The sequence below is a fragment of the Equus caballus genome, chromosome 4, assembly GCF_041296265.1.
Source record: "Equus caballus isolate H_3958 breed thoroughbred chromosome 4, TB-T2T, whole genome shotgun sequence".
Taxonomy (NCBI): Eukaryota; Metazoa; Chordata; class Mammalia; order Perissodactyla; family Equidae; genus Equus; species Equus caballus.
This window is the reverse complement of record NC_091687.1, coordinates 5,508,189-5,520,960: the sequence shown is the minus strand read 5'-3', so window position 1 is coordinate 5,520,960 and position 12,772 is coordinate 5,508,189. Positions and strand designations below refer to the sequence as shown.

The 12,772-nt window shown below is 38.1% G+C and overlaps 1 protein-coding gene across 5 annotated transcripts in view; it reads right to left on the bottom strand.

The window, feature by feature from the left end:
• Window positions 1-12,772, bottom strand: part of KMT2E (lysine methyltransferase 2E (inactive)) — a 96,045-nt gene that overhangs the window by 2,617 nt on the left and 80,656 nt on the right. For 4 of the 5 annotated variants that reach the window (XM_023640149.2, XM_070265368.1, XM_070265369.1 and 1 more), the window contains 11 exons: window positions 9,096-9,260; window positions 8,442-8,750; window positions 5,456-5,710; window positions 5,149-5,293; window positions 4,390-4,640; window positions 3,950-4,006; window positions 3,242-3,802; window positions 1,912-2,201; window positions 985-1,073; window positions 761-886; window positions 486-583 (listed from right to left, as the gene is read on the bottom strand). In XM_023640149.2, coding sequence (XP_023495917.1) covers window positions 486-583; window positions 761-886; window positions 985-1,073; window positions 1,912-2,201; window positions 3,242-3,802; window positions 3,950-4,006; window positions 4,390-4,640; window positions 5,149-5,293; window positions 5,456-5,710; window positions 8,442-8,750; window positions 9,096-9,260 — 2,346 coding nt within the window. The remainder of the gene's footprint in view (window positions 1-485; window positions 584-760; window positions 887-984; window positions 1,074-1,911; window positions 2,202-3,241; window positions 3,803-3,949; window positions 4,007-4,389; window positions 4,641-5,148; window positions 5,294-5,455; window positions 5,711-8,441; window positions 8,751-9,095; window positions 9,261-12,772) is intronic. The other variant, XM_023640150.2, reaches the window with a different exon arrangement.

Sequence of the window (12,772 nt, the reverse complement as noted above, 5' to 3'; positions counted from 1 at the left end):
TACACCCAACCTAATCATAAATTGGTTTGGGTAAATAAACTTGCTCCCCCAAACCGTTTTGCTTTGTAACACCTTTTACATTGTTCAAATAAATAATCTAAGTACAAGGCTACTTAAATCTATGTGATTCAGTCTCAGGCTTCTCATCTTTAGTGTCCAAACATACAGCCACATGAGATGATCACATCTTCATGACCCAAAATGGAGAAAGCACTTCTTTCAAATGAATGTCACCTGACCTTTGCTTTTAGAGAATTGTGTGGTCAAATGTTTCATGAAAAAGACTGTGTATTTCCTAGACACCAAAAGAATAGGGGTGGAACTCTTGGAGAAAGTGTGTTTGGCACTTTAGAATGTTTGCTCCAAGTCTGACAGGAAAAGTGTCCAGAAATCACAGATTGATACTTGGTACAGCAGAAAAATCTCCATGTGCATATTACCATCCACTTTTCTGAATGGCCACGTTCAAAGGTCAATATTATTACCTTGCTCATTTTTGAAGGGCTTTTACAAGTATTCTGAGAAATCTCTGGGGATGGACATTCATTTGTAGTCGTGGGTTCTGGATTTTCAGAATCAGGATCTGTAAAGCAGAAGAAACTTTACTAAAAGTGAAATTACATGATAAATATTGCCTTTTTTGCTAACACCAAGCAAAGTACATTTTACTGTTCAAACCGACTTTTTATCAAGGCTCTCTCCTTTCGGATTTAAAAAGACACTGAAAACAATAACCATGAGAGGTCATCTGCTTACTGACCTTCCGTGAGTTCACTGAAAGAAGGGACTGGGCCCTTGGGTTGCAACTGGGGAATGTGATTTGAATGAGATGAAGGTGAAGACGGAACATGACTCGGTGAACATGGGACACAGGGTGACTCTCCCCCTAGAGATGAAGCAGAAGCAGACCCAGAGAGAACATTAGAGCTGCAGAGAAGGAGGTTAGCTGACTCCACTTTCCGGCAAAGGGACGAGTTCACTTACCACCGTCTTTGTCTTTGCGGTGGTCACTGAGAAGTAGAGCTCTCTGGTAACTCCTCTCTCTCACTTGCTCCACGGAAGTTGAGGCAGTCCTTTAAAATAAAATCATATCATCAATTCAAAGACACTACTGCCACCTCGATTATTCTTTGTCCCTTGATGGTCAACATGTTCTCTTATACCAAGGCTTTTGCTTTTTGTTTGTTTTGCTAACAGCTCTCAAAATTGAGATTTTTATCCTCACCTATTTGAAGAACTCCATTCCTCTGTCTTAAGCATTTTCTTGGTGAAAAGGAGGAGGGGATTGAAGGGTAGTGTATGACCATTCAGAATGTCGCTTCAGGTTACCAAAAGTAGCAAACATACCCCTACAAATTACCTTGTGTCCAGATTGTAAGGCTAGCTGGAAGCTCTTGGGAGTTAAGGGGACCAAGGAGCAAAGTGAATGGCCTCCTGCCCTTTGCCAAGACCCATCCTACATCCAGCTTCTTCTATTCCTACTGAAGAAACACTAAACTTGGTTGTTCTTTCAAGGTATGGGTTGTAAAGAAACTGCAGGATGCTGACTATGATAGAGATTCTTTGGAGATAAATATTTGTGTGAAAATTATCACCGAGTAAGCACCGGGGACCTTTAACAACACAAGCAAATATATAGCTGGTTTAAAACCCTGTCAGCAAAGAGGACCTTTCAAAATTCTGACCACAAAGCTCCATCGGCGTAGCCTTGGGAGAACAACAACAAACAGGAGGGACAGTTCATTATTTCAGAATAGCATGCTTCAAATCTTTGTAGCTGTTGCTCCATTCAAAATCAGCTGTGTACATAGCTAAGCTCCTGACTGGGCGATAAAGTGATGAAGACGACTCTAACTGTCAGGCGGCCTACCGGGAGTTCTAAGGTTACCAGGTGGGGTTTAACAGGCTTACCATTGAACTTCCGGTTCACTCTTCTCACTGGCAGAACTTTCCTTAACGGGACAGTTACTGCTGGGTTCCTCCGAAGTAGCGTTAGAAGCAGCAGCTGGTGTTGGTAGAGGTAGGCTGGCTGAGCTCTCTACCTGCTCCCCATTTTCGGTCCTGCTGCCACACCCATCACCATTGCTGCTGCTCAAGCTTCCGCTTGCGTGAGGCGATACGCTAACCAATGGGAAGTGTTCTGCCTTAGAGCCACTTTTCCTAGCTTCACGTTGTCTTTTACGGTATTCTAACAGAGACACCTTAAGCAAGAAAGATAAGGAAAAGCAAATCCTTTATTCTTGTTTTATAAGGCAGAGTCAATCTATTCTTTTTTTCTAAAGAGAATTACTATGTTTACATTAGGAAAATTATATAAAATAATTTGATTCTGAACAAATAATAATTATAAACAATTACCAAATGCCTACTATATGCCAGGCATTGCATTTAGATGATTTACATACATTACTTAATCCTCACAACAACCCTATTATGAAATAGGTTATATTATCATCCCCATTTTACAGATGAGGAAATTGAGTAACTCACTCACTCAAGGTCACACAGCTGGTGAGTGTTGGAGCCGGGATTCGAACCTAGGTCTTACTTGAAAGCCCGTGCTCTTTCCACTATACTACATTGCTTCCCACAAAGTTGCCAACTGGACTCTGTTATAAAAATTAAAAGCACACATCACTAAAATTCTTTGACTTGCAAAGCAATAAGCCTATTAACAAATAAAATAAGTGTTGTAGTTTCTCCCATTCCTCTGAAATAAGGCATTCTTTTGTCTCAATATGACTGCCAACCAAATAATGGTGGCAAATCAGGGAACTTATTTATTACTTACATAATACTTATCTATTAGTATAATGCTTTTCAAAAGACTCATATCCATGGTCTAAATACTGTGGATATTATGGATGAGGAAAGAGGCATTTCTTCTATACAAGGCTGCCTGTTCTATGTAAAATAAGAGTGGTAAGAACACAAATATTATTCAACTGTTTATTTGGTTGGGAAGTGGCTATCATTTTTAAAAGTTACTCTTTTGGTGAAATAAATCACCTTGAGGTTTTGATCTCTGAAACCATGCTCCTAAGACTTTTCCATATCACTACAATGTTATACTTCTCTGTAAACATTTTCTAATTAAACATTTACAAAAGGTTCAAAAAGGTGTACATATCAAAGATTTAACTTGAATGCCTTACATAATACTTATTATAACTAATTATGCTCAGTAGTAGTATAAAAAAAACAGTATTAAAAAAGGACTATAAATCTTTAAATTTGTAACCTTTTTCTTTTGTGGTGGATTTTGGGGTGTGCAGCTTCCGTCAATCAAGTTGTCATTGACAGTCCGTCCGAAACCAGATACGAGCCCATCTTCTGAAGCACAGAACACAGGGGTCTCCATAAAGATGCCTCTAGGGTCGTCCTGTGTCAGGCACTTTGACTCACTCACTCGGAAGCCTCCTCCCACCTCTAACTGGTGTGAGGGTGTCAGGTCCCTCAGGTTAGAGTTTACGGAGAAGTTAACTCCTGTCCTGTCAGGACTCTTCACCCAGGAAGAATACACTGTGCCCCGTCCGGAGTGAGCCGATTCCAGCTGGCTGTTGGAATCAGTCCTGTCATGCGCAGGTGTCTCCGTGGTTTTATGTAAGGCAGTCTGCTCAACGGCCTCGAGTCCCAGTTGGAGGTCTGCAGACTCCTTCTCCCCAGGGCACTGCCTGTTGACTTCAGTCCTGCTCCTAGGGCTGCTATAACCAATCGTCTTGATTTCCTGCAGACTCAGTTCAGTTAAATTAGAATTTCTAAAAGGCCCCAATGATAACATGGTTGAAGATCTGTCATATCCCTGGTTACGGAATTAAAAAAAAAAATTAATTACACAAATAACCACATGTTGAGACTACTTATTTTAAAATGTACCAATAATTTAAGCAAAATGATGCTGCTAGGAAAGAGTCACCGATTTAGATAACTTTTGTGAATAACTCCTTACCTCTTGACTATAAGTGCGTCTCTTAATTTCTGGAGAACTTTCTGGGGAAGAAATATTCTGTATAAAAGAAATAATTAGAATTGAAAGTTAAAATGTATAACTAAACCCATGATATTTCTAGACATAAACTTGAAATGAGAGACTGCTACATAGACGTTGATTTAAACTTCCTTTTGTCTTGTCCCCCTCCCCATAGAAGACATCTGCTTTAAGGTCAGGGTGATACGCTGTCATTCAGTCTGACTCTCTACATCAATGAGATGAAAGTTACCCATTTTAATCAAAACAAGTTCAAATTCACATAAATGCAAGTTCCATATTTTTTCTTTTAAAAAACTTTCTACTCAGTACACTAGTTGTTAAAGCTGGTGGGGGAAGCTATTAAAGAAACCCCATCCTCATGGGTTAAAAAGAATTTTTTTTTCATTTAAATTTCTCACCTCAAAGTGCATGCTATTTCCTGGTGTGCCAGGAGTTACTGGGGTAACTGGTGAATATATGGGCTTATAACTATTTCTGCAAGCTTCATCATCTGATTTTATTCGTGGAGGAGTAGCAAATGACGGGTCCATTGGAGTAATGTCGGTGTGAGTTGGTGTAGCATATGGTGAAGGAGTAGGTGTAGAGGTTTCTGAGTAAGCAGAATCTAGCAACTGATAAAGTCTTCGTTTTTTTAGTGGTGTAGTTAAATCTGTTGGTAAAATAATAATTTATAAAAAAATTATACTGCTGGTATTTTCTATGATCTATAATATATTCTGAAAAGATTGAAACATCAACAATAGTAATTATGATGACTTTCACCCCAAAACTAAATTTCACGGTTTTAACAACCTGAAGCAATCTCTCCTCACTCCCCCAAATTAGTTAATTTCACCATTTCTTAGAGACTTAGGGGTCTCTGAGAAATCTTACAAGTACAGAAGTACTTGTAACTGATTCTAAGAGTCCTTTTGAATCTGTTTGAAAAGCACCAAGCCCAAAAAACAAAACTAGGCCAAAAATTCAACCATAAGCCCCAACATACATGGTTCTACTAATGTTTTCATGTCTGTCTGCATCCAAAAGGTTGGAGGACAGAAAAGAGGAAATATATATAACAAGGTGCTTCTTTTGTAACGTATGTAATAATGGGACTGTGTAAAGCTATATGTATCTTGCCACAAGCTTCACACGAAAACACCGAAAAGAAATCCTACCTGGAAGGGAACAGCTATCATTTAATAGTAGTGGACTTTTATTTTCACCATTGACTGTAGGACTTCTGGATCTTTCTTGACAGGGTGAATTAAATCTATGTAAAATTGCTGAGTTTTCTTCTTCTAAAGCTTGTTTCAGCCATCGCTAAAATAAAACAGTAAGTGAACAAAAGTCAGTTTGTAGCCGTTTATATAGCTGATAAATGTAGAGCCGATTCTAAAAGCATTTCACTACCAGGAATGGTAGTAAGGAATGAGATTGACATTTGGCTCATCTTAGATTTTTATATCCAAAAACAAAGTTTACCTTCTTGCATGAGCCAGAAGTATTTTCGGTAGGTTCTTTTCTTCTCCTTTTTTCTGAAAGGAATGGTGAAGTAAATCTAATATAGTGCTTTGGAGTAGAGTACACATGGGGACTATAAGTGAGACCTGGTAAAGAGTTGAGCTGTGTGGCTAACACTTCTGGATCTGTAGTTATGCGCAGAGGCCTTTCTGAAAGGCTGTCTGAAGGTTTTCCTGTCTTCTCATTCTTCTCACTTAACCATTCATTGACCAAGTGCTAGAGAAAAGAAAAATCTGGATCACTATACATGTAATTACACAGCTTCTCCTATAGAATATTCTAATACCAAGTTTGAAATGGATCTATTATCTAAACTGATATACTGAGTAATTTAAATCATTCATATATGAAGTCCAAAAAATCAGTATAAGTAACTCTGCATTTCCTTGGGTATCTACTTTTAGTCCTAAAATTTTCTACACAATTATACTTTGTAGGAACAAAACACGTGGTAGCTTTTGTACAACAGTAAAATCTAGGAGACTTCGGTGCCATCTTATAAATACAAACACTAAATTTAGGTTTGTTACTGCTTCTATTGTAGGTATAAAATGTTCAGTTTGTCAGAAAAATCTGGTTTTAGGCAATGCTTTTCTACCCTGGCTGCCCATCAGAATTTCCAGGCAGCGCAAATACATTTAAAAAAAAAGAAAAAAATGTCAGTATTGACCATCACTATTGATTTAAGGGGTTTGAAAGTTCCTCTAAGTTCTGTGCTTTGCAAGTTCACATAATTCTTTTATTAAGTAATTCTGTTGAGTTTTTGATCTACAGTGAACTACAGTTGTACTACAATGTACAATTCTGGCTATATGAATATACCTCACCCTCAAGTATAATGATTACTCACCTTTTTTTTTTTAATGAACTGGTTATTTATTTAGAAAGTTCATTGTAATGGGCATGGAAATAAGTACTATATTTGTCAGCACAAGCACATTTTCTTTGCTATTTGGGCATTCATATCTTTTCTATCTAGTTATCAAATGATATTTTTATTATAAATGTAATTTGCAGAAAAAGGGTGTATATATTTGCACATACATTCTCACACATATAGAAACACACACATTAAAAATTAAAATAATCTCCCTACATCCCATCTTCCAGAGAGAATCACTATAAACATTTTGGCATCTTTTCTTTCCCTTTCTTTTCAGTTGAGATAGAGCTCTTTCTAGGGCAAGCAGTCGACTGTATTGCTAAAGCACACGGAGCCTGCGTCCAGACTGCAGCGCGTGAATCTGGCATTGCCACTCACACCATGACCTAAGCAAGTTATGTAACTCTTCCACAGCTCAATCCTTACCTGTGAAAGAAGGGCCATAATAGAAACTAGCTCTACGTGTAGGGTTACTGTGAGGATTCAAAGAGCTCTTCAAACAGCATCTAGCATAGAATAAGTGTGCAATAAATTGAATGAGGCCTTTACTTCAGGGAAATCAGGATAATTTGGTACTCTGTCAACTCTGTAAACTACTCTGTAGTTTAAAGTAACAGAACACCATAAGCAAAACTTGTGACAAAAGAGGCTTTTTTAGAGAATCAGGATATAGGAACTTACATCACAGACCAGGGATTTAGTAAATCTATAGCACCACAATACTTTCGTCATTTAATAATTAAAGGGCAGGGATTTGTCATATTTGTAATCAAGAAAGTGGCTTCTCTTTTAAACATGAGTTTTTCTTTTCACTAATCCAAATTACAAAGAAAAGCTGCATTTTCATACTTCCAAAGCAGGCAAAAATAACCACTCATTGTTAAAGGCAAGCATTGGCTTACTCGCTCAAGATCTGTGGTGCAGCAAGGAGAGTACAGACTTAGGGTGAGACAGAACTCTGTCTGGATCTTCTCTCTAACTAACCCTCTGACTTGCCATTACAGTATTCTCCCTGGTTCATCCCAGACGTTTACTAAATAAACTTCTCATGGTTTCGCAGCACATACAAACTCTATTGAATTTGGTAAGAACAAAGACAAGATAAATGGAGTTTCAAACTATTTTGTTATAGGAGTGTGTGAGAAAGGTCCATTTCCCATCTAGCCCCTCTCCACAGTGCCTAAAGATTACCACGTTGGTATCTCTGCTCCAATCTGCTGTACTCTACTCAGTGAGAGAAAAACAGGACCTTCATAAGAATGTTAGTTATTTCCGAGCTCTAAATAGGTTGGTTTATCTCAGTGAATAGTTTCCCATAATTGCTTCATTAAATTTCAGTTTTTCAAAGATTTTTATTAATAAGTTGATCTAAAACTATCCTTCCTTATAAATTTTTACATTCTTAGTATATTTTATGGAAAGGAACGATTTCTTCACATTTAATTCTTATAATCTACCTATACCATGGAATTTATTTTAAAAATACAAAGAATAAAGAAAGGATAACACATCTAAAACCAGTTGTTTCTGAGAAGTGTGAATTTAATACATAGGGTACACAAATTGTAATACCAGAAGGAAGTATTGATATACTGAATATTATAAATGCCTTCGTAACAATAATGCAAAGGTTTATATTAACTGATTTTGCAGTTTGCAATTCTCATTCTTTGTTAAAAAACTTTGCAAGTATAAAAACTACACCTCTGGGGGCCGGCCGGGTGGCGCAGCAGTTAAGAGCGCCCGTTCCGCTTTGGCGGCTCAGGTTCCGATCCTGGGTGCGGACATGGCACCGCTTGGCAAGCCATGCTGTGGTAGGCGTCCCACATATAAAGTGGAGGAAGATGGGCACTGATGTTAGCTCAGGGCCAGTCTTCCTCAGCAAAAAGAAGAGGATTGGCAGCAGTTAGCTCAGGGCTAATCTTCCTCAAAAAAAATAAAAACTACACCTCTTACTCTGTTCCTTATGATATGTTGTAGATTGAATTTTAAAAACATGAATATGTTTAATATCATAAGGCACTGTTGTTAGAAAACAGTTCTTACACTCATTAAGAATCATACCTTCTTTGTTTTGGGGTACTTTGTAGGACATTTATTAAGTGCTGGGACTTCCGTCTCAGTAATTATTGCTGTTAGTGCAGCTTCAGTTTCTGGTTCTAGTGCAAGCACAGTACTTTCAGCATCATTTTGTTGTGAAGTAACTTCTATGTCAGGAGAAGATGGCTGGATGTCCGAACACATGCTCACAGTTCTGTGGCGCCGACGCTGCTGTCCAATGTGAGTCCTACTCCGAGAAAAGCTTTTCCTCTGTTTTGTTCTATTCACTTTGGCAGGAGTTGGCTTGCTAGCAGTTTCTTCTTTTGCTTGTTCCTAATTCAAAATACAACAGAATGGGACTTTCAATAGCACATGTATATAAGTGAGAAGTTGAGATCTAATAGCATTAATCTACTTCAGAAGCTAACTTCCCCAAATTTCTTTATGAATTCAGATATATAGTGAATTGACATAATTAAAAATTTTCTTACTCTCAAAAACAAAACAAGTAGAGTGTTATACCTCAAGTCTAAATTCTCATGGGATTTAAAAAATGCTACTGAAAGGCGAGTATCAGACATTAAAAATTCTTTATAGCTGTAACGAAATCACGTGTGGAAACTTTATGGGAAAGTACTGATGTGTGAAGACACAGCTAGACCTGAATGATGCTACTACCTGAAGAACTTCAGCATCACTGACAATCTGGGCATCTTTACATTCCGTTTTAACTTCAGTTTTGGCTGTGCTGATCCTTTCCAAAGCTTGTTCTCTTCTTTTCTCTCTTTTTTCAAGTCTGGCAAAAGCTTGCAGAATTGCTTCCATTTTTCTTTCTTCTCTTGTCTACAAAATTTAAATTTTAGGTGGCATAATAAGTATCATTGCTCTGTAGTAAAAGTTAGAAGTCCAAATGTTCATGGTCAATTTAAAAACTAATTTCTATGATGTTGTTAGCAAAACACTTCTAGTGGTGGTAGATATGGAAGAAAAACATTTATATTCATTCAAGATCTTCCAAATCCCAAACATCTCGGTAAGCTCTGTCATTACAAATATATTCCAGGAAAGGAACACTTGGATGATTGTCAATGATAAGGGTAAAGCAAAACCAAAAAAGCCTCAAAAATTACCTTGCTTACCTTACCAAACTGAAAATCTTTTTTCTCAATAATACAGAGGTGAGCCTTTTTTCTAAGATTCAAAGTCCCTAAGGTAATGATATGTTGAAAAGGTTAAATTCATATAAACTTAAGGAGTGAATATATTATTGACATGTGGTAGCAGGATATAGTGGAGTGAAGTCCTGGGTTCAAATCATGCCTCTACCGGTCTCATTTACTATCTTTATGACCCTAGGCAACTTAACAACCCTAGTTAACTTTTTTGAGCCTCTTATGAAATGTAATAATACTTACACTTCACTGAATTGTTAGTGAGTTCAAATAGAAAGTAGCTGAAGTTTTCCAACAGTACTTGGAAAATGGTAGGCATTCCATAAATGTTAATTATTATTTCTACTTTAGGTCTCTTGCCCTCTGTTAGAATTCTTATAAGGCATTCTTCTACCTTCTGCTCTTCCCGTCTAACACTGACACTTCAAGGCACAGACTGAGGAACAGCAAGAGTTCCTTTGAACATCAGTTCTCTTTGGAGAGAGACCATTAAAAGCAAGACCCAGAGCCTTGACCAGTGGGCCTGGCAAATGCTTCAGCTTTCAACCAGAAAGAGCAAGCCTGTCCATCAACTGTGCAGTTCTCCAAAAGAAAAGAACCAGCTCAGATCCATTTGTCTTTCCTCCTTTATTGTCATCGATGTAGGGAAGAAAGAAAGATCAGAAACTCAAGGTCTGGCTGCATGGTCTTCTCAACGTTGGACTTTAGTTCCAGTAATTATCAGCAGAGACTGAAGCATTAAGACATCTACACTCTGGAAACTTCTGCTTACTCTTTCTTGTATTTTTTTTTCTTTATTATATTCAGTAAGGGAACAAAGTAGTACGTCAACAAAACTCCTCTGAGAATACTTCCAAGTTTCTAATTAGTTACAAAGAGTCGCCATACTGCAAATGTGTCACTCTTGCAAAATGTGTTATCCTCACTCTCTTTATTTTACAGGGAAGGAAACTGAGGTCCAAAGAGGTAAGATTACTTGTTAATGGATACTTACCTGCATCTTAGCTCTCCTGGTCTGGGATGGGTAACCAGACATTAAAATAAATAGCATAGGCAAAAGGTGGTCCAGTAGAGCTGGAAGTGTTACAGCTGAATTCTTTCCTTAGAGAATCTGTGTGTCTGCTCTTTCAAAACCACTTGACTTGACCTCCTTTTATCTTATGGCTCTCTATAAAAACCCTGTCTCCATATATCAGGGCTTTTCTAGAATTCTGAATTTAGAAATCTGGAGTAAGTAAAAATGATTTTCATAATTGCTTCAGCTGTTGAACAGGGGGAGGAGAGTGGTGTGTTAATTACTGTGGCTCTCTTAAAAAAAAAATCTGGGAAAAGTATATTTTTCTAAAAGAAAGAAACTTGTCTTAGCAAGAATCATTTTATGTGTATAAAAAAAAATTACCCACAAGCCAGGCACCCAAGGAAGATATTTCTATATCATGATTATCCATAAATTTCTAAAACGAGTATGAATTTATGCCAAAAGAGGTTTCCTTGCCATAGTCCATTATTCACTTGTTTTGGACAGTGAAAATGAGGGTCACAGATAAAATTATTTGATGTAAAGACCAAACTCATTCAGTTAAAACTTGAACTCCCTTGTAAACAATACAACTAATTGGTAAAGCAAAATCTTTTATTTAGAGATGACTCAGTCCTTTTGAGCTAGTCAGGATCTCAAGAAGTCATCTAGTCATACACTGCTGAAGAAACCAAAGCCCATGTGTGTTAGAAGAGACTCACTCAAAGGTAGAGCCATAATTATTATCCAAGTTTCCTAGCTCCTAATTTACTCTTCTTTCCAGTGAACAACGACTGACACACTACATGAAGGAAAATAAAGCCTAACTCTTCCTACATTTATTACAATTGTTAACTGAAAGCACTCAACAGATACCCTAAAAGTTTTTTTAATAGATTTTTTTTTTTTTTGATTTGATTTTTTCCTTTTTCTCCCCAAAGCCCCCTGGTACATAGTTGTATACTCTTTGTTGTGGATCCTTCTAGTTGTGGTATGTGGGACGCCGCCTCAGCGTGGTCTGATGAGCAGTGCCATGTCCACGCCCAGGATTCGAACTAACGAAACACTGGGCCGCCTGCAGCGGAGCGCGCGAACTTAACCACTCGGCCACGGGGCCAGCCCCAACCCTAATAGTTTTAACCCAGCTTCCTCTTAAAACACACAAATGTTGGAAATGTAAGCATCCCTTTGATTTTCTACATGAAAAAATCATTAGCACACTGATCTACTTTTATTTTAAATTCCTTAAGGTTCATACGTCCTTCAGCTTTTATATTCACCACTGCATCTAATACATTCTTTTTTTTTTTTAGATTGGCACCTGAGCTAACAACTGTTGCCAATCTTTTTTTTTTTTCCTGCTTTATCTCCCCAAACTGCCCCCTGTACATAGTTGTCTATCTTAGTTGTGGGTCCTTCTAGTTGTGGCATGTGGGACGCCGCCTCAACGTGGCCTGACGAGCAGTGCCATGTCCGAGCCCAGGATCTGAACCCTGGGCCGCCGCAGCGGAGTGTGCGAACTTAACCACTCGGCCATGGGGCCGGCCCCGCATCTAATACATTCTTTGACCCATAACCAGATATACAGTATCTATTTAATGACTGAAAATTTACCACCATTTGATAGCTCTAACTGGAAAATAAGTTTTATATCTAGCTTGAAGTAATTACAGCGGATTGAGTGGGGATTCGAGAAATTAGGAGTCCTGATTAACCCCAGCTGACTGTTCAAGGCCCCTAACATCTGTGCTTCATGTAGTTGAGATTACACTTGTCACATAAGGCCGCTCTTAAGACCTGTGTATTCTATAACCATGACTCATTCCAAGCCAATGACTCTGTCCAGACCTCAGAGTCATCTTACCATCTGCGAGCTGGACAAGTGACAGACCCCAGGGCAGAATCAGAATCAGATAGGGTTCCTTTCAGGAATACTACGTTAGCTTTTGACACACTGTTAATGCTCGAGTGTTGGGTGCTCAACTGAACTAGGAGGGATTTCTGATGAGATCGACCTACAGATTGCTTTTATGCCATATATCTTAGTTGGTTTTACAACAGCAAATCTATTGTAATTTCCTATAAGCAAAAGAAAGTCTGCTTGATATCCCTTTACAGGATTTCATTATTTGAGGAGTAGGTGTTTTGAGAATTTTTATTCCAAC